Source organism: Coffea arabica, chromosome 8c (assembly GCF_036785885.1).
Source record: "Coffea arabica cultivar ET-39 chromosome 8c, Coffea Arabica ET-39 HiFi, whole genome shotgun sequence".
In the NCBI taxonomy this organism is placed as follows: domain Eukaryota; kingdom Viridiplantae; phylum Streptophyta; class Magnoliopsida; order Gentianales; family Rubiaceae; genus Coffea; species Coffea arabica.
This window is the reverse complement of record NC_092325.1, coordinates 44,933,446-44,959,203: the sequence shown is the minus strand read 5'-3', so window position 1 is coordinate 44,959,203 and position 25,758 is coordinate 44,933,446. Positions and strand designations below refer to the sequence as shown.

The 25,758-nt window shown below is 37.7% G+C and overlaps 5 protein-coding genes across 6 annotated transcripts; all 5 read right to left on the bottom strand.

Moving 5' to 3' along the window:
- Positions 1–3,147: 3,147 nt before the first annotated feature.
- LOC113706396 (late embryogenesis abundant protein At1g64065) lies at positions 3,148–4,277 on the bottom strand. Of its 2 annotated transcripts, XM_027228299.2 has the most exons (2): positions 4,081–4,277; positions 3,148–4,041 (listed from the first exon to the last, which is right to left on the bottom strand). In XM_027228299.2, the coding sequence occupies exons 1-2, from the start codon at positions 4,096–4,098 to the stop codon at positions 3,391–3,393; spliced, it is 669 nt and encodes a 222-aa protein (XP_027084100.1). In that variant the 5' UTR covers positions 4,099–4,277; the 3' UTR covers positions 3,148–3,390. The 2 variants fall into 2 exon arrangements, with proteins under 2 accessions (XP_027084100.1, XP_027084099.1); XM_027228298.2 differs by having other exon boundaries at positions 3,148–4,275.
- A 2,066-nt stretch (positions 4,278–6,343) lies between these two features.
- On the bottom strand, positions 6,344–7,205 carry LOC140013201 (late embryogenesis abundant protein At1g64065-like). Its single transcript, XM_072062321.1, has one exon. The coding sequence runs from the start codon at positions 7,144–7,146 to the stop codon at positions 6,472–6,474; it is 675 nt and encodes a 224-aa protein (XP_071918422.1). The 5' UTR covers positions 7,147–7,205; the 3' UTR covers positions 6,344–6,471.
- A 3,166-nt stretch (positions 7,206–10,371) lies between these two features.
- Positions 10,372–11,586, bottom strand: LOC140013241 (late embryogenesis abundant protein At1g64065). The gene has a single exon (XM_072062442.1). It carries the CDS (start codon positions 11,231–11,233, stop codon positions 10,577–10,579), a length of 657 nt encoding a protein of 218 aa, XP_071918543.1. The 5' UTR covers positions 11,234–11,586; the 3' UTR covers positions 10,372–10,576.
- Positions 11,587–12,748: 1,162 nt separating this feature from the next.
- On the bottom strand, positions 12,749–13,921 carry LOC113706626 (late embryogenesis abundant protein At1g64065-like). Its single transcript, XM_027228552.2, has one exon. It carries the CDS (start codon positions 13,687–13,689, stop codon positions 13,069–13,071), a length of 621 nt encoding a protein of 206 aa, XP_027084353.1. The 5' UTR covers positions 13,690–13,921; the 3' UTR covers positions 12,749–13,068.
- A 2,804-nt stretch (positions 13,922–16,725) lies between these two features.
- Positions 16,726–25,758, bottom strand: LOC113707243 (respiratory burst oxidase homolog protein A-like). Its single transcript, XM_072063052.1, has 14 exons — positions 24,688–25,758; positions 24,401–24,560; positions 24,115–24,163; positions 23,098–23,211; positions 21,235–21,657; positions 19,626–20,012; positions 19,435–19,530; positions 18,991–19,106; positions 18,688–18,855; positions 18,272–18,431; positions 17,909–18,106; positions 17,698–17,826; positions 17,411–17,489; positions 16,726–17,326 (listed from the first exon to the last, which is right to left on the bottom strand). The coding sequence occupies exons 1-14, from the start codon at positions 25,370–25,372 to the stop codon at positions 17,217–17,219; spliced, it is 2,874 nt and encodes a 957-aa protein (XP_071919153.1). The 5' UTR covers positions 25,373–25,758; the 3' UTR covers positions 16,726–17,216.

Sequence of the window (25,758 nt, the reverse complement as noted above, 5' to 3'; positions counted from 1 at the left end):
TCTCCTTGTGGCGGGATTTGGACCATTTGGTTTGGGGCTACTAAAGCAGTGAGAAGGCTTTGTCCCTCGCTCCTTTGACCATTACCTTTGATATTCGTTACTGTAGTCTGGCATTATTGATTATTATAGTAGCAATGTAGCATTATCCATCCGTCTACTTGACCGTTTATATATTAATGCAATTGTTCAAGGACCGGAAAGGTAGGGACTCAGATTAGATCATGAAGAAGAATCGGCTTGAAGTTGAAGGCCCTTGATTCAAAAGTGAGTTATTACCACCGTAGGACCTTGATTTCAATTCACTTTATCTAGGACTGTCAATGGAGTAAGATGAATTTGATCTCGACTCGTTTGGCTTGAGAAAAAGTCCGATAAGTCCGACATTTTACTAAGTCTGTCTAAATTTGAGTTTAAAAATTAGGTTCGAATTAAATATGAGCCAAGTTTGAATCTCATTAGACTCAAATCCGATATAGGTCCGGCCCTTTAATTACCTATATATATAATATTTATATTTTGATATTATGTATAATTATATATCCAAATATATTATTACTTAATATTAAATATATACAAATTATAAAACACAAAAATATATCTGAAAACTCTTCTACTAACTTTTCTTGAGACCCAATATTAGTAATGCATAACTGAATATCTAACTTTTCTTATTGTTTGAGTAAATTTTTGTGTTAGCATAATATTGGTTGATTTTTTTTTTTTTTTGTCTAGAAACACAAATCATCAAACATGTTTGGATTCAAATCACAAGGTTACAAAAAAGTCCAACATTTGAAAATGTATTGGTTTATGATCGCATGTTTTATTACTATTTTTTATGTATTTTGAATGAATTAGATATAAATAGTGTTGAAAATTTTTTGATTTATATACCTTTTAAAAACTATTACTTGTTCATGTTTAGTTTTAATGTTGTAGTCTTGTAAATATTAAATTAATTTTACAACTTAATAGTTATAGTAATTATATTAAGAAAATTAATGAGTAATAAGTGAGTTTGACCTAAACTCGAATAAGACTTGCAATTTAAATATTATGTAATTTGAGTATGAGTTTCATATTTATTAATGTAAAAATTATATTTTAAAATCCAAAAATATTACAAATTAAATGAGTTGAATTCGACAATTTATTGGACCCGATTGACAAGTAGAACTTTATGAAGAAAACAAATGATAAAAAAAAATAAAAATAGAAGGGCAAGAGAAATTTTGCCTGGTCAAATCAATATGGATGTAGTACTAGGTTAAAATCTCTTCCAAAAGATGTGGTGGGTAAATTCAAGCGAGTTACTTCACCTACTTGACGAAACCCATATGACACGAAAAGCCGAAAGGAACCAAAGAAGAGCAGACAGCAGAGCTCAGAGCACTGAATTGCTGGGAGTGGTATTTTGCCTTGTTGGTGCGCGCGTGTTGGGGGAGGGTTTCTCCGGGCCAAGGACCCTGATATATATACGTAATTAAGACTTGGATGGAGGGTCCTATCAACCCTTTCAAATTAAATCCCTTCAATGCCCAGAAATCATTCTCATGTACTACTAACATATTCACGGTCCCCCGGAAATGGGAGATCTTAAGGGTGTTGTATGTAGCTCAATCCGGGGTCCAGGTCGAGCATACAAATGCACTTCTCTAAAGTCTTAATGTCAAAATTTAGCATGTTTTCCACTTTTAATTAATTCTATGAGTATTTGACTTTATTTTCTTTATTTTTTTTTCTGACAAAAAAAATTTACGCAAAGAATGTTCTACACAAATTTGATGAATCATGGCTCAAACTTCTTGGGCTGTTGGCACCACCAAGACATTTAAATCTTGGTGAGGGTGGGACTCCGACAATTTTTTCGTCGACTGCCTTTTCTTTTAGACTAAATTAAAGTAGATTATACAAATATTATCGTTGCGATAAAAAAAAAAAATATTCATGTCTCAAAAGTCAAAATTGTAGGAGCTGATCATAAAAGTACAAATCCGCCACCCAAAGACAAAAGTGTTCCATATGCCCTTTGGGAGGGAAAAACCTTGCAAGTTCATGCATGGAAGGGATGTATATATATAATCATGTCCAAGAAAAGTGTGAAGCTCTAGTTGATATAAGATCATAAAAGCAGCGAAAAGAAAACTTGAAGGATTATATGGTTTTGAGCATAAACCTCGCTCACATTCATGAAACTGTTCCTTGTAATATATGGGCATAAATAGTGCAGTTTCTAATTTGGGAAACCTCGCGTGCCTTTTTTTAGGAGCCACCTTCAAACCCTTTTTTTTCCATCTTCTCGATATGGTAAATTGGGAAGCACGAAGAAGCTGAAAACTCAGTTAAACTTCATTTCTTTCAATAATCAAATCTTTTACATTTGGGTGCTTCTGGACTGAACTACTTAAATTCCCCATTCTTTGCGAAAAGCCCAATAATACGTATATGCGTTATTAGGTGGCCTCGCGTAGTGTTATTAAACCTACAGTCCATATATCAACACAATCGAAGTATTTTACCACCCGAATTGGGCTAGTCTATGTCTAGACTCTAGACCAGTGACTACTGACTAGGAAGTTGCTCCACGATCAATTCCGTGTCGTCCCAGGAGGATTATGGCTGCTTGTTGACTTGGTCTGGCACCCAACCCAATAGGCCTAAGAATTTTATTCAACCCACTATGAAATCGGGTAATTTAGCTTAGTCGGCAGGTAAAATTTACTCACGCTATTTCAATTTGCAAGAGACTATTATATTCATGTTGGACAAAAAATTACCGAAAAGGCTTTTAATGTATTCGGCATCGGCAACCACCAGCCTTTGGACCGGTAGCCACCACCAAAGCATTAAAATTTGATATATAATGCATTCTTGCCTCTCACCAATTGCCATATTAAAAAGTAATTTTATTTAAAAAATTCAAACGAGTGTATAGTGGATTCGTTTGATCTAGTGGTGGTTCAGTCCTCTCCGGATTACTCTTGAACTTTCTTAGATCTATCCCCTCCCCTTAGTGTACAATATATTAGATTATACAACAGTTATCATTTCTAGAAAAAAAGAAAAAAGAAAAAAAGTATTCTGCTTCTGCATCGGCCATAGCTAGTAGTCGTACAAATTCTCTAACCAGTCAAGAATATGATAGTATCAAAAAAAATACTCAAGTAGCCATTATTGATATCATAAGCAATGTGTTAAAGTTTTGTAAGTGCATATTTGAATGCTCTCAATTTTTGAATTTTACATAACGGAATGCATATTCTTCATTCCACCGCTTGATGCAAGCATGGAATGATCTATGTATCTTTAGGATTCTACCAAATTAATTCTGAAACCATACACCCTCAATAATATAAATAAATAATCCTAATTAATTAACCGGTGCTCAATCTAGAGGGAAACATGTTTCTTGCAGTCCTGATCCCTCATGGACTGGCTGTGGATATCAACTGTCATAGTGCAATTCATTCTCACAACAACGCGCTTCTTAATGATGTTTAAAATGTTGACTTTACCGCTTATTCTTGTGTAGCTACCCATAGGCAAAGCCCCTGCTTGCAGATCACTCCCCAGCCGGTGCACATCCAGCAGTTGATCTGCCAGAATATCCACCGTGATATTCATATGCATCGTCCGCCTCGCCCTGGCATGCCCCGGCGGAGTCATGGCTTCCCCAACCATCTTGCCACCATAATAAAGATAAGTCGTCGAATTATCTAACTTGAAGGAGGCCACGTTCGGATTTTTCATCGAGACATCTACTACAAGTGTCACGTTTGTCCCCAGACGAAAATTTGCCTCCATAGCAACATCCAATCCTTCGACCTTGACGGAGTTCATCGTCAAAACGGGTTTTTTAACGCGAAATACGGTGAAAGCAAGCACCAACATGGTCGTAGCTAGAATCAATATGAGGGCGGTAGAGATGCCACAGCATTTGATGCACCTCCTCCTGCTGCTGTAATTTTTAGTCTCCATGGACTGAGCTTCAGCTCCTTCCTCTACGTGGATCCTGTGGGATGCCGGAGCCAAAGGCTTAGCCTGTTCTTTCTCGCCCATGGCAGGAGCCAAAGGCTTAGCCTGTTCTTTCTCGCCCATGGCAGATTTTCTGAAGTGGGTCGATCACAATTAGCAAGATTTTCTGAAGTGGGTCGATCGCAATTAGCTAGGTTGCTCGCTGAAAGTATGTACCATAACGGAATCTCTTATATAATTGAACAAATTTTCTGAGTAGAGCTTTTGCGAGGGTCTGGACCATCTAACTCTCCGTAGACTCTTGATTTCGTCCTAACCGCGTACTCTGAGCATTGAATTTTGACTGCGGCAAACTTTTGGAAAATGGAAGAACTTTTGGGCTGCGGCAATGCAGTTGGACGACACGTTTACGCGCACATGCCAGTCAAAGAAACATTCAATTTCTGGGGCGCATTATTCTATCTTTCTTTCTTGTAGAAGTCTTTAAGTCAATTGTAACATTCCCTTTTGTTGCATTTTAATAATCTTATTTTTTTTTCATTTGTTTTAAATTATAATTCACATTTCAGTTCAAAAATATAGTTAATTTTTAACTTTTTTTTAACATATCCTTATTTAATATACTCTCTTCATTTTATTTTGATAGGTTTAATTTTTTTCATCCAAGTTAAACAAAAGTTAGTCAATTTTGTTAGAAGAATAAATTTAGTTTACTATTTTCTACTACAAACCTTACTTAAATTTGTTAGAAGAATAATAGTTTACTATTTTCTGAGTAGAGCTTTTGCGGGGGTCTGGACCATCTAAAGTCTTCGTAGACTCTTGAATTTGGTCCTAACTGCGTACTCTGAGCATTGAACCTTGACTGCGGCAATGCAGTTGGAAGACACATGTATGCTCTCGCGTAGAAACATTCAATTTCTTGGGTGCATTATTCCATCTTTTTTGTCTTCTAGAAGTCTTTGAAGTCAATTGTAATATTCCCTTTGTATAGAGACAAGCCTCTGCAATTAGAACAAAACGATATATTGTTAGGCTTATTATCACTTTACCTTCTAACTTTATTTTTTAATCACTTAACCCTCATGAGTAATTCAATTCAATATGTTAAAGAAATTTTGGATAAAAAATATCCTTTTATTCTTTAAATTATAGTGATACAATGGCTCTAATCCTTAAAATTTTTTTCAAGGCATTTTTGCCTCATTGTTAATCTAACTAGTATAGTCAAAAATTTTTTTAAATATATTTACCTTTTTATATATAATTAAAAATAAAAAAGTTGGAGTGATTTTTCTTCCTTTTTTTCACTTCAAAAGATCCAAAAACATAAAAATAAAAGGATTTTCTCAAATTTTTTTTTCACACTTATTAATATTAGGAAAAGAAAAAGAGAAAGGAAAGAAAGATACAGAAAATTAGGTTTTGCAAAGAGAGAAAATAAAGAAGAGTCTAACATTATCGTATTACTTTAAAATTATCGGGATTAGGATTGGAATTGAATGGTAAACAAAAAGATAAAATAATTTTAAAATAATAAAAATATTTAACTCTTTCTTATTTGTATTTTTTTTAAAAAAAATTGAGCTCTCTCTCTCCACCCCCAATCTTTCTTTATTTTTAATATTAATAAGATTGCCAAGAAGAAAGAGATTAATACTTTAACCTTTTTTCCTTGATACTAAAAAGGAGAAGAGTCATTCTAAACTTTTTTATTATTTTTATTATACAAAGAGGAGAGTACTTTCTTCTAAAGTTTTTAAAGTTGTTAAGTTGGTTTAATGATCGGATAAATTGCCTAAAAAATAATTCTATGGGGTAAATTGATAATGAGACCCATAATTAAAACGATAATAATTTTAAAAGCTAAACATGTCTTTTCACATTAATTGACAAATTTCGCTAATTTTGACTATTAGTTTTGGGGGTAAAATGACTATAATGTAACGTTAAGGGGGAAATTGATAGTGCCATTGAACGTTAATGTGGTAAAGTGATTTTGGTAATATTGTCATTGATTGGAGTTAAATTAGACAAACTTGCAAAGCTAGGGTGTAAAGTGTCCATAATTAAAAGTTTAGGGTGCAAGGTATTCAAAATTAAAGTATAGAGTGCAAATTAAAAAAGTGATACAAGTTTAGAAATGCAAAATAGAATTAGTCCATTTTAGATTTATAGTCTCAAGACTTCCTTCTACAAGGAAAGCCCGAATTTGCATCACTAAAATTCAAACAGATGCAAATTGACAAGCGCAGTGAGTTTGTTCCCAGAAGTTGTAAGTTCAATTTACCTGTTTATTCAACATTTAATCAATGTTTAACCATGATATCAACGACAATATACTAATACGCTTCATAAAAATGGACACTGACTATAGGACGGTTTTTTTTTTTTTTTTTTTTTAACGTAGACTCATCATTCGTATTTACATCTGTTGGGGAATTAATTCCAGTAAATAAAGAATATAATCCTCTGCAGATATGCCTTGCCAGTCTGCTACAGAGTAACTTTTCTCTTGCAGTCCTGATGTTTAATGGTATAACTAGTAACATTAACAATCATGCTGCAATTTGTCCTTACAACAACACCCCTTTTTATAAGGTTAAAAATTTTCACCCTGCCACTGATTCTGGTGTAGCTACTCATTGGCAGTATCCCTGCAAGATAATCAGCCTGCAGCCGGGAAACATTCAGGACTTTGGCAAGCAGAATATCCATAGTCACGTTCAATCTGAGAGTCCGACCAGCCTTGGCAGTTGCTCCTGGTGTCTTAGCTCCTCCGACGATGTTCCCATCATAGTAAAGAATGGTTGATGCATTGTTGTATTTGAAGGAGGCTATATTTGGATTTTTCACTGAGACATCGGCTATGATGGACAAATTTGTGTTAGGCCTAATATCTGTCCAGTTGACACGATCCAAGCCATCAATCTGGAGCGAGTTCACTCTCAGTTTTGGACATCTAGCACCAAAAACGGTGAAGATTAGCACACAGACAACCACCACTAGAATCAAAATCAGGGCGGTGACGCAGCCACAGCACAGGACGTACTTCTGGTGGCGGCGATGACGCTTAAATTCCACGGGGAGGCCATCATCATCTATGTTGTTCCAGTAAGGGGCCGCAGCTGGGGAGAGAGGTTCTACTTCAACTTGCTGGTTCCTAGGCATTGATAAAATGCACAGCTAACTGGGAATTAGAACAGTTCAGCTGTTACATGAAAGGGTGGTTTGAAGAGGTGGGGGTATATATCTAGTTTGCACAGATTTTGGACGTTCGAAGCTTAATTGACTCTTGATTGAGACTTTTATGCTATCGGCTAAAAACTTTGGTGTTAAACAATCGTAATATTTTCAGCATCATCTCCTTACTCATTTAAAATTGGGGGTAAAGTTGGACTTGTACGGTGGAACTCCTTCAAGAGCAGGAAGGAATTGCACAACAACTTATGAATCAACAAGTGACAGAATCTCGTACATGTTTTGGCATTCTACCATTGCGCAACAAGGAAGCGGAATTATACCAGGCAAAAAAGAAGTATACCAAACGAGGAAAGCAGCTTTGTTGTATTAATGTTGACTAAGGAGGAGCACAAATTCTTTATATCACTCCATGAAGACGCATAAAAACGTCATGATAAGCTGCTGCAGCGGTTCCCCCCCCCCCCCCCCTCTCGTCTGATCCTCGTCCTTGGCCTATTTGCATTAACTGATTTGCATAGGACGATACCAGTTGTCCTAATGTTAATGAAACTAAATCTATATCGGTTGGTCAATACTAACTAAATCAATTAATAAAGATCTTGACCACTCATCCATTGCTTATTAGTTGTTTTTAGCTAGAAGCTTAAGGTTGTGTTTGGATTGCATTTTCCGTCATTTTTCATGGAAAAATTACTGTAGTGATTTGATATATGTGAGAGAAAAATGTGATAGGGAAATGTGATCACGGAAAACGACAATATTTTTCGACGGAAACAAGCAATCCAAGCAATAAATTTTTTTTGACACCCGAAGAAAGATTTTTGCCAGGAAGAATGCGGCTAAGATGGATAATAATTGAATTGGATGATAAAATGAAAGAGATTGTAAATAGAAAATCTTCTTCTCAAAGTTGAAACGAAATGGGCTCTTTTTGTGCATGAGGGGGTTTTCACGTTGACCTGCTTCTCTCAAATGAAATGACAACATCCATAGCTTGGGCTTAGGAAGCCAATCAGACAAGCAACCGTGGGTTTGACTCTTGCCTCTCACCAAAACTTTGTCACAACATGTGACGGCCTTAATTGGCCATATTTGATGAAATCTTTATTTACATCGAGTCCCCCTCCCCCTCCCCTAGATTAGGCTAGATTAAATTATAGGAATTCTATCGTTGCGAAAAAAAAGACAAGCAATTGTGAAAAAACAAAAGAGTTCTGATTTTTTTTTCTTTTTTTTTTTTCTGACAGAGTGGATATTTGGATCAATCCTTACGGGGTTCGACTAATCCCACTCCGGCTCGAGTGGAGAGACCTCATCTCCCGAACGCGTTAACAGCGAGAGTCGAATTCTGATTGTCAGGAAGGTCGCCATAATCTAAAGAGGGAGAGCGGACCGCTTGAGCTACGGGGGCAACAAAAGAGTTCTGATTGCTCGACAAGATATCTTGGTTGCATGAGCTCCCTGACTACTTGTACTGCAGAAGCCCATGGTAGAATGAGAGCCCAGCCAACAAAATCTCCACACCCATGAATCGGTTTGGATAATATGGGTCCCCGTCATTAAATCTAATCTGAGTACTGACGTTTCTTGAATTAACACATTGTCGTGACCAAAATGAAAAATGACTCCCGTGACAGCTCCAGATTCTCTTTCATTATCTCTTTCTTCACCAAGCTTAAAATTTTTCCTCCCTGCACTTAATTCATGCCCAAGTGGCTTCCAACGTCCATTTTCCCTCCCAAGTCTGAGTTTCCAATGTGCATTAATCTTTCATCATCAGGTCAACCAAGTCTAAACTTTTTGTCCTACGATAGAACGATCCCTTTCTTCGCAAACATTCACGGCATTTTCTTTTAAACTGGGACTTTGGTTCAGTAATTAGACATAAAAACTTGTAGCAGTGGCGGCTGGAAAGGGGAGCTCCATATGATGCATCATGCCTGCCACTGGTTCCATCATCCATGTGGATGGAGCCGTTGCAAATTTAAGTGTTTGTGGGCTCACCAATAGACAATGGTTAAATGTAGTCTATTCAGGCCCCCCCTCTTTTCCGTAAAATGCATCAAGTCTAATAAAGTTTTCCAGCGTATAGAAAAACCTGATTGATTTCAGTAAAATGCGACACTAAGTAGAGCTTGCTAACAGACATCCATTGTTGATAACTTGTTCCTCAATCATCAAAAATTATGCCACTAGATTGAATGATACAGCACAGATATAAGCAAGCTTGTGTGTATGAACTATGTTAAATCGGGCCCTAGGCTAACATTTTCGCTTTTCGGGTGAAATTGGATTTGCAACAAAATTTGGCAAAACAATTCTTTACAACCTACACCACTTCAAAACCCCCCCCCCCCCAACTTTTGGCAGGCTAAAAATCCATAATATTGACCTGGAAAATGTGCAGATATTCATACTATCAGGTTCCAACGGCACTCTGTGCAAAACTGAAATGCTCTTACGGGTGCTGTCGGCTGAACCATATCAGACTATCTCCTGCAACTAATCTGTGCCGTGCCCGGTATGCATTTGCCAAAATTAGATAGTGACATCCGGGCTCAGCCGCCAAGCCAGGTACCATAATTTATACTTTGCCGTTGGCCTAGAAATTCCGTTTTATTCTGAGGATGTTCAAGTATGTGTCGGCATTTTACTTGTGTATAGACATATTCAGTTACAGTTCTGGCAAGAATGCTTATTACATCTCGCCAATACCTAGAAAGTTTTGCCTATCCAAACCAAATCTAAGTTTAGCGGACTCGAGTACTTCCATAATTTCTCGACGCAAGATTCTTGTAACAAAGAATTGTTACTTACCTTTCCCAAAATTTAGGAGCAGCTAGCTTTTAACAAGTCCCGAGTTTTATGGTTTGTATATCCCAAAGACCATTTTGACACTTTACGGCAAGTTTTTTTTTTTTTTTTTTTCTGAGCGATAAAGCTAGCAATCAGGCTTCAAACATGGTCATATTTAGTTAAAGAATCTATCGAATTCGTGTCTTGATTTAGTCTAATTGTCCTTGACTTGAATTTTCAGGACGCCTCGTGCCGTAATTGGATTTTGACCGACTTTCAAAGTAAAGAGAACAACTTGGAAGCTAGAGAGGGCAGAAAACAAAGAGAAACGACTTGGAAGAACAAGAAAAACCCCATTATCATGGGACCAGGTGCATCAAGAATGCACTCAAAAAGAACCGGGTAAACTTTTGTGTCATTATCCCGCTTCATTATAGAGCAATTAATGTTGCATTACACGTCAAACCAAAGCAGCTTTCACCACCATTATACTAAAAAATTGTACAGATTGAATCTCTATTTGGATACTCTACTCACTCGTTTTAGAGCATGTACAAGAAATAAGGGGGAAAAAAAAGAAGAGAGAACCGTCCCGTGAAGATTACATGCATCTCAGATCCTGGACTGCTTGGCTCGTCAAGTTAAGACTCATGGTACAGTTCATGAATGAAGTTCTACGCCTAGTAAAATGCTTCAACACACGAATTTCACCCCTAAGATTAGCATAGCTGCTCAATTTCACCAACCCCGAGCCCATATCACTGCTAAAATTCTTGTTCTCAGCTAAACCATTATTGGCTTTTACCTGTACAGCAACGGTCATTCTCTCGGAGTTTCTGCCCCTAACAAGCCCGCTTTTACAATACGTCATCCCGAGAGTGGTGTTCCCATACACCACGCTCGTGCTGCCGTTGTGAAACGTGAATCCACCGAAGTTCTGATTATAAATCTTCACTTGTGCAACCATAGTCATGTTCAGTGAAGCAAAATCTGGAGCTGTGTACTTGAGATTCTTTATCTCCACCAGCTCCAGCTTAAGCTTAGGGGCGTTGATTCGCAGAACTACTAATCCGAAGGCTAAAGAAGCTATGCTTAGTAGGACGAGAAACAGTAAGAGGTAGACGAAACATTTGCTGCTTCTTCCGTGCTTGTGATGAATGACTTTTGGTTTTGTGGTAGCCGTAGCCCCCCATTCTTCATCACTTCTCCGGTAAATTTGTGGCGGTGCTAGTGGAGTTACGTGGCTTTCCTCCGACATCTTGTGGAGATAGCTTGAAGATTTGAGAGAGGAGAGGAGTTTTGGAGGGCTGTCGAAGGGTGTATGCGGCTAGCTAGATCAACAGCAGTATCTTTTGATGGGATTTGTGCTCCTGTCGGCCTGGGAAGCTGGATGGACGTATTTATACATAGCAGGTCTTTTCAAGTAAAATCTTGTTATAGGAGTATATAATATTTAATATACAAGGCAGCATTTGACAAGTTGAAATGGCCATCATCATTCACCGAGTTGATTGATTTCTTCAAATTGGTTAAATCAGAATAAACAACGATGATTGAACAAATTGGTAATCAAACTCGATCACGTTCGCTTTTACCGCAGACATCAGCAGAGTGTTTTTTTTTAAAGACAAGGTCCACCAATTTAGAATCATTAGTATTCTTACTCGGATTGGAATGTTACAAGATAAGGGCAATCCAAGCCCTTAAAGAAAAATAAAGATGATCTTCAACCCCTTAAAAGTTAGCAAGTCAAACTGGAAGTAATTATTTAATTATTAGTGTTTTTATTTTCTCATTTTAACACACGCCTTTAAAGGTGTTCTCAGTTGATCAATTCATATACTCAAAACTGCCTGCTTTCTCTGCAATATCTTTTAGTAGGGAATCCATTTGAGAAGAGTTTGAAGAATTTATTAATCGACTCTCAAACTCCAAAGAGCCAAAAGAAAAAGTTAAAACCTTCTTGAATCTGTTGGTGTGGTGCCTCCTCGTATCGCAACCTTCCCTGCTGCCATTTCGAATTCAACTGATTTTTTAAACTTCAAAAAACAGAGAGCTTCTTTTAACCGTTATTGCTGCATGCTTTTGCCCTTTTTGTCTCATCTCTTTCTCTCTTTTTCATGTCGGAATAATTATATTTTTTATTTCTTTTTTGTTCTCTATGCAAATTGTGAGGTACAGTTTGGGCTTGGGGGCTAAAATTAAATCGGACTCACGAAGTAGACTTTGGTTGATCGTTTTGAACTTGTCGTGCCACCTAGACCAGAGAGACTTGACTACAGCCCAGAACAAACCCAGCTCACCATCCAACAATGCAGGCCCAATAGTTTAATCGCCAAAGCCGATCAAAGAGAAGTACCCATGAGTGCGTGTCGCTGGCCTGTTGATGTGTGGATTAGGTGTTTTTAGGGATTCTTTTTTTAAATCTATTACATTGTAGCATTTGCCTGTGAAAATTTTTTTATTGTAGATGTATTTTTTAAGATATTTGTAAATTTTGAAATTTTATTTAGGTATTCTTAAAAAAAAACTATTGTAACACTCTATAAATTGCTTCCTTGTCATAATTAAGGCTGAGTGGTAATTTTAAAGTTTTTATTGTGGATTCACCTTCTTTACCTAGTGCAGTATCCCGTGCTCTTATGATATCAAATAGTAGAAAAAGCATAATTTAATAATGCCTGATTTTATAGCCCCCCCCCCCCCCCCCCCACAACAAACATATCAGTAACTTTGAAACTTACTGCTCTAAACAGCAAAGGAAATGTCCTGATGATCACCAAACTGCTTTATATATATATATATATACACATGTATACATGTATGAATCACCGCAGAGAATCTCATTCTCAATGGTGTCACAAAAGTTTTTGCAGCTGTTACAATATCAAAAGTTCACAAGATGTGAAGGTGGAAGTAAATAATAGTAGTTCAAGACCAAGAAGAGTTCAAGTGACTGACAAAAACTAACCTAAAACGTGAATTTCATAGTAAAAACACAGAGTGAAAAAAACAAGGATGAGGAAGCATTTTCACAGGCAGCAGACGAGCTAAACAAGCTTTTTACAAAAAGAATGCTCTTGAGCAAAGCCCTCACTGGCATGTGAGGTCCTGGACAAAATTTGTTGACAAATTAACCGACATGGTACAATCCATTTCTGCAGATTTTTTCTTCTTCAACACCAGCAGGAATTCGACTTTTCCAGTCAACTCAGCCTTAGCGTTCAGTTGCAGCAGTCCAGAATTAGAGCCACCTCTGCCAGAGCTTGAAGGGCTAGTAACATCCACAACAACATAGTATGTCTTGGTGGATTTCAATCTGGCCCGCCCATCAGGGATCACAAATTCTCCCACCGATACACCTCCTGAGGTCAAAGTAGCTATGCTGCTATCAAATTTGTAACGCCCAAAATTAGTATTCTTTATCCTGACTTGTGCATTGAGCCTGATGTTGTCATTCCCTTTGGTGATGACATTGATGTCCTCCAATCTTACTTTAGGTGATTTTACGCGCATCACCACCAGGGCAAAAACAAGGATGATTATTGTCTGAAATACAGCAAACGCAGCGATATATGCTAACCTTTTCATTCTTTTCTTCTTCCTGAGCTCCATGGATTCATAGGTACCTGATTCTTGAGCATCACTCCTGGGCACAATAGTAGATGGTGCCAGTGGGTACACCTGCTGCTGCTGCTGGTATTTTTCAGCCATGTTTCTCACAGGATTTTTTTTTTTTTTTTTGGTCGCTTCAAACTATCTCAATTTGTCTTTAATGGAATGGAAGAAACTTACATAGGTACCATTGTAGTACTATCTATGTATGGCACTTTTTTCCTATTTGTAGAGAGGAACGCCTTCCTGGAAAATGCAGCAGCAACGAAAATTTGCAACATATCGCGTTGTGTGATCGAGACTTTTGCTTCAAATTTGACAATTAGAGCTCTCCAAGACATTTTCGTCTTCTACTTGTAGGAACTAAGATAAGATCATTGATTGTATTATTCAGCTTAAGCTTTGATTTGGTCCTTTTTACCTTCGAGAAGCTATGACTTTCTTGTGCCCGCTTGGGCGGACGTGTACCACGAGATGACGTAAAAGTCTAAAACGCGCGATTTTACACTCATTTCCAGCAGCTCTTTCGGACTCGTTACAGCATATGGGGTTCCTTATGGGAGTATTGTAGTGCTAATAGTGTGAGTCCGACAAAGGAAAAAACTACTAAGACTAACTTAGTCCATCATGAGATCAGGATTCAAACTCCACCCCGTAGGATCTAGTCAGGTTTATATACCTGCTAACCCTTTATATAGCCTATTTAGCATCCCATCCACGTAGAGCATAACAGATTAACTTATAGAATTGTTACCGTTGCAGTAAAAAAAAAAAAAAACTTTAATCCATCAAAAGTATGCATCGGCCTAGGACTCAATAGGTGTGAAACAAGCGTCTTCATATTTCTTACAAAGTTTTTTTTTTTTGGTACTTTTATCAGCTTTTCATGCACAATTTGAGTTTGAGATCTAAAATTTTTTGGCACATTGAAGGTATGCCAATTAATGGGGCAAGTGGATCTAGAGAAAGTTGTTGATGTCTTGACGAGTGGGCCAAGTTTCTTTCTTGATCAATAGCCTACGCAGATGTTGGAAATTTTACGGAATCCCAACCAAATGGAAGAATAGAACCCGAAAGTCCAAGACAGGATAAAATACATGGTACTCCATCAAACTCCTCCTGATAAGAGCCATGCCTCCAGAGCTTGGGTAGGTACAAAATTATTAGTACGTAATTGGATAATAAGTTATATATACAAATATATATGAACTCAATTTAGATGGATGATTCAAATAAATACTTATATTTTATGCTTTTTGAAGCCGACACCGAGCTTTGATTGTGTAAAGCATAAAACATGCTTGCATGCCTACTGTTTAAATTTTCTCGTACTCAGCAGTAGGCCAAATCCTAAAAGAAGAGAATTTTACCAGCACCTTTACTCCATATTGAGTTGAGAACGCCTAGCTAATTCTGAATTTCTGATTGACCCCCAAAAAAGTAAAAACAAGCATTAAATTCAAAACAGAAAAAAAGAAATGTGATGCATATTTTATCTTTTTTCCTGAAATGGAAAAGATTACTCTTTTTCCTTTTATGGATAATGGATCACTTTCCTCTCTTCGTCTGGTCCTAAGGAATCAAAAATTTGTGCGCAGAGAACCCACGGGCTCAATTTGAAGATTGGGCCTACCCAGTGTTTTCAGTATTGAGCCTGGATTTACAAAGAACGAAGCGGAAGAAATACAGTACCATTCATTCTGATGTAAACAACCGAGAATATACTTTATTTTGAGTGGGCGCGAGGTTATCTAGAAGATGTCAATCTCTTCTTGTCAAATCAAAAAATAATAAGTTGTTTAGAGCGTCTTACAAACTGCCCATCTAGATTTGGTAACTAGATTTGAATATACGACTTTTATTGAAGAGACGATCTCACTTTACTAATTGAATTAACTTGTGTCGCATAAAAAAAAAAAAAATGTATTATTGCAAAGTTATTCATAAATACTGCTACAAAGTAGGATGGAAAGTTAGTGACGCTAAAGTGTAGGAACGAAAAACACCTAAATGCATGAATGACTGTGGTAAGACGAAAGTTCATAAATTATTGCAAAGAAAAAAGATATTGTTTTAAATTGTCTACGGTAAAATTCTAAGCAGCTAAAGCTAAGTAATTATGATCCTAAATTTCTAATAAAGAAACTAAAAGACTAGCGGCATTGCCGGCAGCGGGCTCTAAAAAATTTGAGCTTTAGTCTTTAGCTAATTTGCAATTTGTCGGGTACAGATTGCTGACTCTGGCTCCTCTTCTTTTTCTATAACAATTTTTTTTTTTTTTTTTTGCACTAACTAGCAGTAAATAAATTGCCAGACAGGAATGATTAATTGCACATGCTAATGTTTCAGAAAGTCCTAGGGTCAAATAATCAAATGAGGTGGCCATTAATTGGATTGTTATAATGCTAGCTAGGCACAAGTGTTTTTTAAATACTAACAGAAAAGCGACCTTAATGTTTCGTGATGGATTTGCATTTGACTTCGGATGGAAAGGACCAACATGTGATGAACTCAACAGGCTAAAATCAACTAGACAAGAGTTTTGTAAGCGCGATAACTAGATGAGGAGTTAAAGATGGTCTAATGCGATGGCTTGAAATAGTATTAATCACTGTTCAAAATTGCCCGGAACAGCCATCATTCCGCCAGCAGCAGTAAACCAGAGCTGCACAAAAGCGAAAAGGGTGTCCATAAAAGAGCTTTTCAAGTATGTGGAATGCCCAAACATTCCTTGGTATAAATTGAATTCAGTTTTATTCTTACATACACTTTAGTATCTCTAATCGTCTGAGGAGTGTGGAAGACTGATGCTATTGAGTGAGTCTCATTTACATATTGTTAATTATCCTACCTAACCTTCTTGATTTCAGCAAACATGCAGTACCGGTAAAAAGTGTGTCATCAAGCTTAGCATTCTGACAAACAAGATAATGAGAAAAATTGCAGCAGACACCTACATCAGCATGATCTTCTAGGATTCCCTGAGGAGCCCACCTCCAAAAAATGCAATAGTTCAATCGGCAAGCCGTCCACCCCAAACTCTACAAATCCAGAAGACCTGCCTCATCTTCACCTAAAAATTGTAGTGGCTTTTTTTTTTTTTTTTTTTTTAACATCACAAAGGTCACGTCTCCCTTTCATGCTCAATTATCACAAAGGTCAACATCTTTTAGCTGTAATGCATTCTCAAGTCTCAGTGATCTCCATTGGATGTGAAGGCCACCATCCTGCGATTTTCCTTTTGATTCTGCCACGTGCATGAAACACAACCTCTACCGCCTGATTCAAATTCAATCGATCTCACAGCCAACCAGAATCATTTCTGGTCGTGAGGATCTACTTTAAACAAATGCTGCTAAACCATCGTTGCCAATGTACTTGTATATCTCTACTTTTTCTCTTTTTTTCAATGAATTTTTTTGCTGCCCTAACGCAGAACTGTACAACATTTCCTGCCTTCTTTATGCCTTTCCTTTTCTGTCGTTTCACCCTTCTATAGTGCTCCAATCGAGCATCAATGTGGTAATGATGTTTAGTCAACTAACTATCTGTTGACACATCTTTCTTGGTGTTTCAGCTAAGATCGAAGTACTTCTTCTATGGCATAATTTTATCTTTACGGCATTCTAAAAATGCTCTTTATGGAACTCGAATTTGGTTGAACCCTTCTGGTTGTACTCCTGGCAAAGCTTACCTAGTTCTTTGGCCAAGACTGGAGCCCCACAATAGAAAACTCCTGTCCAGATAATTAATTATGATTGCGATACACTGCCTAACAAGAATAAAATTCTGATGTTTAGGTTCAGAAAAATGCACTTACCTATCCTAGCATTAGCATGCTTGGTGCAAATTTTAGATAGTACTTTCTTCCAGTTAGGCCTTGCAAAATGTGTTCGCACCTGTGAATAGATAATTAGAATTAGTCTTTTTCTTAGATAAGCACAAACCTCGAATTTTCCATCGCCATATCTCTTTGGGACCATCAACCAAAATGAGAAATTGACCATCAGTTCAATTCAGCCGGTTCAATTCCAAAATTATAGATATACTGGCCTTTCTACAGGCATTTGGGGTATGATAAAAGTACTAATACTTGAAACATCTTACCCTAGTGCCAGATACGACATCAACACCGTTTTTAGCATGATTAAGTGCCTGAACCATGGTTATGAGAGCTGAACGTGCATCGCCTTCTTCATATACACTGGTTAAGTAGTTATGCATCTCAATAACGCCCTAGAATTCAGAAGCAGAAACATAAGTGCGTATGATCTAGAATGTCTTCTATTGATACAGAAGACCATAAACATCGCATTACCCTTTGATCAAGTTCAGCAACTTCATTCATCACACCTTTAAACCAATCGAATGATCCTTGTTCCCTTGTCACCCAGTAGAAGTAAGCATTAGTTGTCCTTAATGTCTTCTTGCGTTTTCCAGAAACCTTGTCAAGAGAGGGAGATGTTGTGGATCCATTAATCTGATCTGAATGCCTACTGAAGTCTGTAACTGAATCCTGAAAGTTAGGAAACTGAAATCAAGCTCATGTATGAGTAAGAACATTGTGCAGAATAATTAATATCATGCAAGAATTTGTTAAAACATGGTAGCATGTCTCAGTATTTGCAGAATGATGGAAGTACTGCAGATAGTTCATCTTAGTAAGAACATAGGAACTTACGGCCTGCTCCTCCATCTTGACAATATTGTTGAGTAAATCTTTTAGGATACTGATAAATGGTGTTGCTCCTATCCCAAGACCAACAAGTAACAGCACGTCATACTTCCAATAGTCTTGTGCTGGAGCCCCATATGGTCCATCAATTAATAGCTTTGGCAAACTAAGATGCACAGGAATATATTCAAAAAGGCAGTTACAGTACTGTTTTGATATAAGGAAACCAAAATTATGACAAAGTTGGCAGGTAAAAGAGGTTAGTCAATTCTATCTGACAAACTTGCACCTAAAGAATACGAATTACTTACAAGTAGCATTTAGTAAAGAGATTGTGTCAAATTTATTTATAAAAGCAGCATTTGTTAATTTGAAGACATCTACAAGTAGCTCCAACTACTGTATTAATTAAGGACATATACCTTCTCTTGGTTGTCTCATCTGCTCTAAGCAGCCCACTTTTCCCAGCCATGGGAGGTTCACAAGCCTCTGAGAATACCCTTTTAAGTTCTTGTGTCCAATCACCAAGCTGCCGGATATGAATACTGAGGTAGTCATCTCCAGGAGCTGAAGTAATGGAAAATGGATGCCTGTATATCGAAACATTAAAAGGTGAATTGAGAAACTAGGAAAATTACATTGTTGGACATTGATAAAGATGAAATAGACCGGGCTAAAGAGGCCATAAAATGCATCATATTGTGCAGGCAAAATTTTTTGCTTACCATTCAAATGGAGAAACAGTTGGGCATTGGACAAACATGTACTGTCCACTCTTATATCGAAATTGAGGAGGCTTAGACATTTGCAGTGTGAGGACATTTCCAGGGTAAATTGCAACCTGAAAGGGTAGAAAGTTGATAGTTTTCATTACCCTCAAAATGAATAAGAGTAGGCTTCTATGAAAGAACAGCAACAAGAATCAGGAGAGTTTTTCTTAAGTTTGCAAAACTTTCAGTTGTGGCCATAAAATTGAGTTCCTCTATTTGCATCTCCAATTTTCTTATTCTTCGTCAATTTGAAATGAAACCAGCCACTAATTTGACAGTTAAATCATGCACATGATGCCTAGCTTCAGTTTTAAGTAGAAAAGAAGCCTTTAGAATTGGTATTCTCATAATTGCATGAACAAGGCTAGTATGATACTTGAGAGTTGGCTATTAATTGACCTTTAGAAGTCGGACAGGATAGAATCCTGAGCGGAAGAATCTAAGGGTCCTTTCCCCTGCATATAGAAGTACAGGAACAGCTAGAAACATCCATGTCTGCAAGCAAATGAGGAAGTCCGTTAAGCTAACTAAAATGGAATTACCTGTAATTTGATTTATAGCAAAAGGAAATCAGGAGTTAGCAACTATACCGTTTTAAGGTACCATTTGTGCACAAGGTAAAGGAAAAAGCCATGAATGATGAGCAAGATGTAAACAACCACAAACAGGTGATGTGAATACCAGAAGGCATTGAAGCCAGTAAGCCTGTCAAAGGGCTTGGGCAACTTAACAAGGCTCCGCCTAAACCACCGCGTTGCAAGAGTGAAAGCAATTGCCATGAAGATAAGCATCAGAATTCCAGTCACACCTTCAATTCCTCGTACCAGGTCCAAATATTGGGGCTTATGTTGCCCGAAGTCATTGAAGAAATAATGAGCATAAGTTTCATCAGTTTCATTTATAAGCCTGGGAAAATCACATGCAAGGTGGTTTCCAGCATGGAGTATGACACCAATAACAATGGCTGCTGCAATGGTCTTCAAAGAGAACAAGAAAAGTCAGGATTTTACATAACCAACCATGATAAGCAGTGCAGGTTTTAGAATATCCTATCATACGATACGACAGAACAAAAAATTCATTTTCGTTGACTGGTGCAGTAAATCTTGTCTAAAGATTTGTAAGAATCAGTTGCGCCAAGGTTCGCATAGAAATGCCATGAACCTAGTAGGTTGCTCTTATGAGTCAAACTTTTGAACATCATGCTCAAATTTAAAGGCTACATAACATAATTGGATGTTTTAATATATATCACTCCCAGAAGTACTTTTGAGAATCACAATAATCATTGATGGAACGTGGATATCTAGTGATGAGGCATGAGAACCCATGGATTCTTGATGCTGTCTTACCACCAATCATCTACAAGTGAAACCACTAGTTTTCACTTGGTATAACTTTTAATACTAATTTGACAAGTTATCAATGCTCGTGATACAAGTTATTAATGCATCACGGGTGTGGATTTAGACAGGAAGGGCGTGAATTTAGTCATCCCTAAATTGCATAAATTCTTATTTTACGCTACCTTCTCTTCTCTTTTCACAAGAAGGAAAAACTTTCAATAATCAAACTGCAAGTAATTTTTTCGCGATATTAAAAGTCTTTCTCTACGCTGGACTACAATTGAAGTGCATTATGCAGTACAACAATCTATGGCTAAAAGGACTCTAGAATGAACTTATCTCGTCCAATATGTCACACAAAGCCAGCCATCCATCCTTTAAGTCGACTGTAGCACGTACCTCGCTTTTCCGTGGCCAACATTTAGGGAACTTTTTTATGGTACCCACTACCCAATAATGTTATGTACACATAATAAATATACACCATCCAGTTGACTATTTAAGCCTTTTACAATGCACAACTTTGCTACATATACAGTTTTGATTAACGGATTGATGTCTGCCAAAGCTTGTTTTTATGATCATTTGTTAAGTTAATTCGAGTCCCTTTTTTTTTTTTTTTGGAAGTGGTCAAATTTTGCTTCTTGTGAACTAATCAAAGCGAAGGCAGACAGAAGGTATATCTATTGCGATTCATGGTTGACGTCAACGGATCACGCTGACTTATTCATCATGTATCTCAAGTGGGCCCAAGGATTAAGGCCTAAAATAAAACAAGCAATGAGGAGGAAATTTTCCTTTGTGAAAACTGAAAAAGTGAAGCCGAGTCAGTCTCAACTCTTTTTTAACTTACCTTGTGGAAGTTGATGTTGTCGTCAAAGGGCACAAGACACCCCAACCTGGTGGACCTCAGCCACGTAATGGTGTTCCTGCACACAGGCAACAGAACAAGAGCCATGTTGAATTTAAGCGTCTCAGCCGCACCTTTAGCCGTGAGGAGACAGTAGCCCATGACCTTAAATGCATCCTTCTGCTTGTACTGATAAAACTTCCAAGTGAAGAGTCCAACCATAATCACGAACCACAACGTCAGAACCCAAATTCTCCTCCAATTTTCTTGCACGTAATAAACCAATTTTGTGCTCATAGTTCTGATGGGGCCTTTTTTCCTCAGCCCTTGTAGGTTCTGGCTCAAAGCTTGGCTCGTGTAGCTCAGGGCTTGGCTGTAGCTTAAATACGTGTCCTTTTGAAGCAGTAGTGTTTCCAGCTGCCACAACTGCATCATCATGAAAACCCAACATGCAAGAAATATATATGGGATCAGAAGAAAATCAGATGAATCATCAAATCATGCTACCCACGCCACCAAGGGACAATTCAACATTTCACCTACTCGTTACATTACAATACATTAGTGTAATCCAGGGCCACAGCTTGTTGAGCACGTGTTTCTGCTTAAAACGCGCGTTTCAAGTCAAATAGGGGAACCCAACAATGGATGGATGGATGGGATAAGTGGTGCCTGGACCGCAAAAGCGGTCGCAGGGGAGGGTAGCGTCGATAGTTTTCTGTAGAAGTGGAATCAAAAGTACATCTAAAGCACTACTGTCATTTTGCACCACATAGTAATTTCGTGCGTGCAAACGTATAGTAACAGTTATCAAATACTTTTACTGTGTAGGGAAAAAAATATTTTATTCTAATCATATAGTCATACTCTCTGTTTGATTACAATTTCATTCTAATCAACTTGATATGGATCATGTTTGAGAAGGGGTAAAAAAAAAAAAATTAAAAGACTATCACATGAAATTTATTGCACTGTTACTAATGAAGTCAACCGTTTTTTCATACAAAAAAATAATATAATAAAGTAAACTAATGACAGACGCATACTAATGGAGCTGGAACACGCCCAATCAATCAAACATCCGTACTTGCAATTTTCTAACAAATATTATTTTGTCCATATTTCTCTGGTTCTCTCTCTCTCTCTTTTTCCGTTTGTGGCCAAACTGATGAGACTCCCTCTCATGTGTGGGAAAATTAATATAATTATTTCCACAATTTCATAAAGTAGCATTTACTGCTGCTATTTTCAGGTTAACGTACAGCAAGTAGAACAAATAACTCTTTATCATTTCGATATCTGTCCAGCTAATCTGTCCTAAATTAGGTACCAACAACGTTGTTAAAAAGAGAAATAAAAATCATCATGGAGAAAAGCATTATCTGGTTTCATATAGGCTCATCTTGGTATTATTTCAAAGCCAATCTAATATAATCCATAATAAAAAAAAAATAAAAAGAACGACTGAAGTAGTACCGAAATTGTTGAACAACTTATGACCAATTAAGCAGTGAGCCGAAACAGAGAGCAAATTAAAAGTAATACACAACTAATAACTAATAGAGCAGTTCGTTTCTTCTTCGTGTACGGTTGAACAAGGAGAAGTAACCCACCGCAAACTTTAGTCAAGCATTTGTCATCCGACTACTGACTCTCCGAAAACAAAAAAGTCTGATATATAATTATTAATTTAGTTACAACCATTTTCTTAGAACGAGTCCAAGGCGCGCTTTGACGGGCGTCGTCTGAACTCAGATTGCTTGTTTTGAATAACTAAATTCAATAATGTGATCGATTCAGTAGATCGATAGGGAATACTGGAAGGATGATTAATTGTCGCGCAAGCAACTAATTAAGCATCATTACCTCAATGTAGCCAAGCCTTTCAGGATCTAACTCTTCCATGATCAAAGCTGCATATTCCTCTGCTTGCTCCTTCAATCTTGATAACTTATTTGCAGAAGCACTTAGCATGATAATCTGCATTAATTATTTTAAATTAAACCACCACCCCCAAAAAAAAAAAAGAGAGAGAGAGAGAGGAAAAAAAATTATCAGCAGATAATTTCCACGTGGAGTAGAAAAGAGTACCCTCACCAACCCCAGTGAAAATGACTTAAAGCTAATTTTGAAACTGTGTGTGGTGCAAACTGGAGAATATCGGCAAGTGACACAGGAGCATTACGAATTCTGGTAATTCGAATATTCAAGTCCGTTATCCCCAAAGATAGATAAAAAAAAAAAAAAAAAAAAAGTGGGAAACGTCAGAAATCAAGAAAAAAAAAACCCTCATCTAATCACTACTGTCTAAAACCACATATACCATGGATTCGTTGGCTTGGGATTTTTTTTTTCCAATTTATACTCACCAAATCACGCCTAACCCAAAAAACATAAAAATTATAAACCACCGTCCTCCTTAGCTTAGCCATAACAACTCGGCCGTAGTTTTAATCTCATGCATATGCATGCATGTATGTATCTACTTATAAAATTAAAATTATGAGCAGTACACTTTTATTTTATGTTATTCTTTTTAGTACTGCTAAAGTTATGAGTCGTCTGCTAATTGAAAAGGTCAGCTGCACCCTCTCTCTCTCTCTCTTTTTTTCTTTTTTCTTTTTTCTTTTTTTTTCTTTTGGGGGTCACCGGAATCTGACAGACTGTGATCAACTATATGTAATGATTAGTTTAAGCCTAAATCAAATGTTTTTTGACCTTGCACCTCACAACTGGTCAATAATAATTAGTTAAATCAAGGGTAAAAAAAAAAAAAGATTATGGTTTACAAGATCAGAAAGCCTATTTGGGAGTACTAATCAGAAAACTTAAAATTCTTTTACCTTGCTCGCGTGGGAGGAGTAAGGTTAGAAAAATTAGTACCTCTTTAACTTCCTCTTCAGTAATTCGACCATCTTCGTTCTTGTCCACCCTGTAACCCAAGGTACGCATTAATCATTTGGCTACAAAAGGACAGTATTGACCCTGCACGCAACCGTACTAATTTTTGGAAGTAGCTGTATATTTGTCATTTCGTTTCTTAATAACCACTCCTCATCAATGATTAATTCCTACAAATAACATAGTATATACTATAGCTTTCAGCTCTATCTTTTTACTGTGATTAGCGTAATTTTCTTCAATTAATTAAGGATTAAGTAAACCATACATGTCAAAGAATATCTGAAGCCGAGAATCAAAACTCCCATCGGTGATCTGGGACCAGTACTCGTACAGTTCATCTCGGCTGATCTTCTCCACCTTCAATCTTCTCCTTCGGCTTAATGCATCAAATAATTCCAGCGCAAATTCCTTAGAATCTCTCATCCCTTCATCCAAATAAAAAAAAAAAAAAAGCATCGAATATTCCGATTAATATATATATATATATATATATATATATATATATGATGTAAGTGAATAATCATATGAATATACTAATATATTTGTGTTAACCTATGCATTGTGCGAAATCGGCACGGTAAAGATAACCCTCTTTAGCAAGCTTGTAAAAATTTTTCTGAACTTCGTTCCAGGCATCAACGCCGTTAGTTTTGCTGTTACTGATGAATTTGAGTCCTCGCAGAGCTTTCTGAGCGCCGGAACGAGTTCGGTCGAGCTGAGCTCGCTGTCGACGCATGGCGCGAGCCGCTAAAGCCGATTCCAAGCCACTGTTCCCTGCTCCTGTCGACGAGGCTGGAGTACGTGATGCATGTCCATGGCTCCACGAAAACCGCCGCAGCTCCGCCTTAAGCTCCTGGGAGAATTGCTTCGCCTTCGCCTTGGCCTCCGCCTTCAGCTCTTGGGAAAACTGCAGAAGGCGGTTGGACGAGCTCCTCTTCATCGTCGGGGACCGAGAAACGCTGGCCGAGCCTGAAACTGGCGTCTCAACTCCGCTTAAACTCCCGCCGGTGAGTACAGTGACGTCATTGTCCACGTTGATGACAGTCGCCGGTTCGACGCTCCGTAAAATGATGGTGTCATCGTCCTGGAGATCAAGCGTGACCTCGACGAACTCTTCCGTACCTACTGATGACGCAGCGGCGGAGTCGGTCCCGGGGGAGGAGGAGCTGCTGACGGCTCTATCCACCGGAACAGAGTCGGAGCCCCACCGACGTTCGTGCTTCGAAAATCCTCTCATTTAAAAAAAAATAAGCAGTGGAATATAGAACAATAAAATTTGAATGGGGGTGGTGCAGGATAACGAGGTTGGGATGGTGAGATGGTCTAATACTGAGAAAGGGTAAAGTAAATCAGAACTGAGAAGTAGCAGTACTGTTAAATTAATAGCAGTGATAGAGAAGGAGTAGTACGCGTCCGGAATCTAACGGAAAAGACATGTACGCGGTGGAAGTGGAATGTTACTATAATGAGATAGAGAGAGAAACGGAAAAAGTAGAGAGAGGAGGAGGAGGCAAAAGAGACAAGGGTGCTCTGGGTCTGGCGAGAGAGAGCTAGGCAGAGAGAGAGAGAGAGAGAGAGGAGAAACGGGGGACCGATAGAGATGGTTTTGTTTGAGGTGGCTTT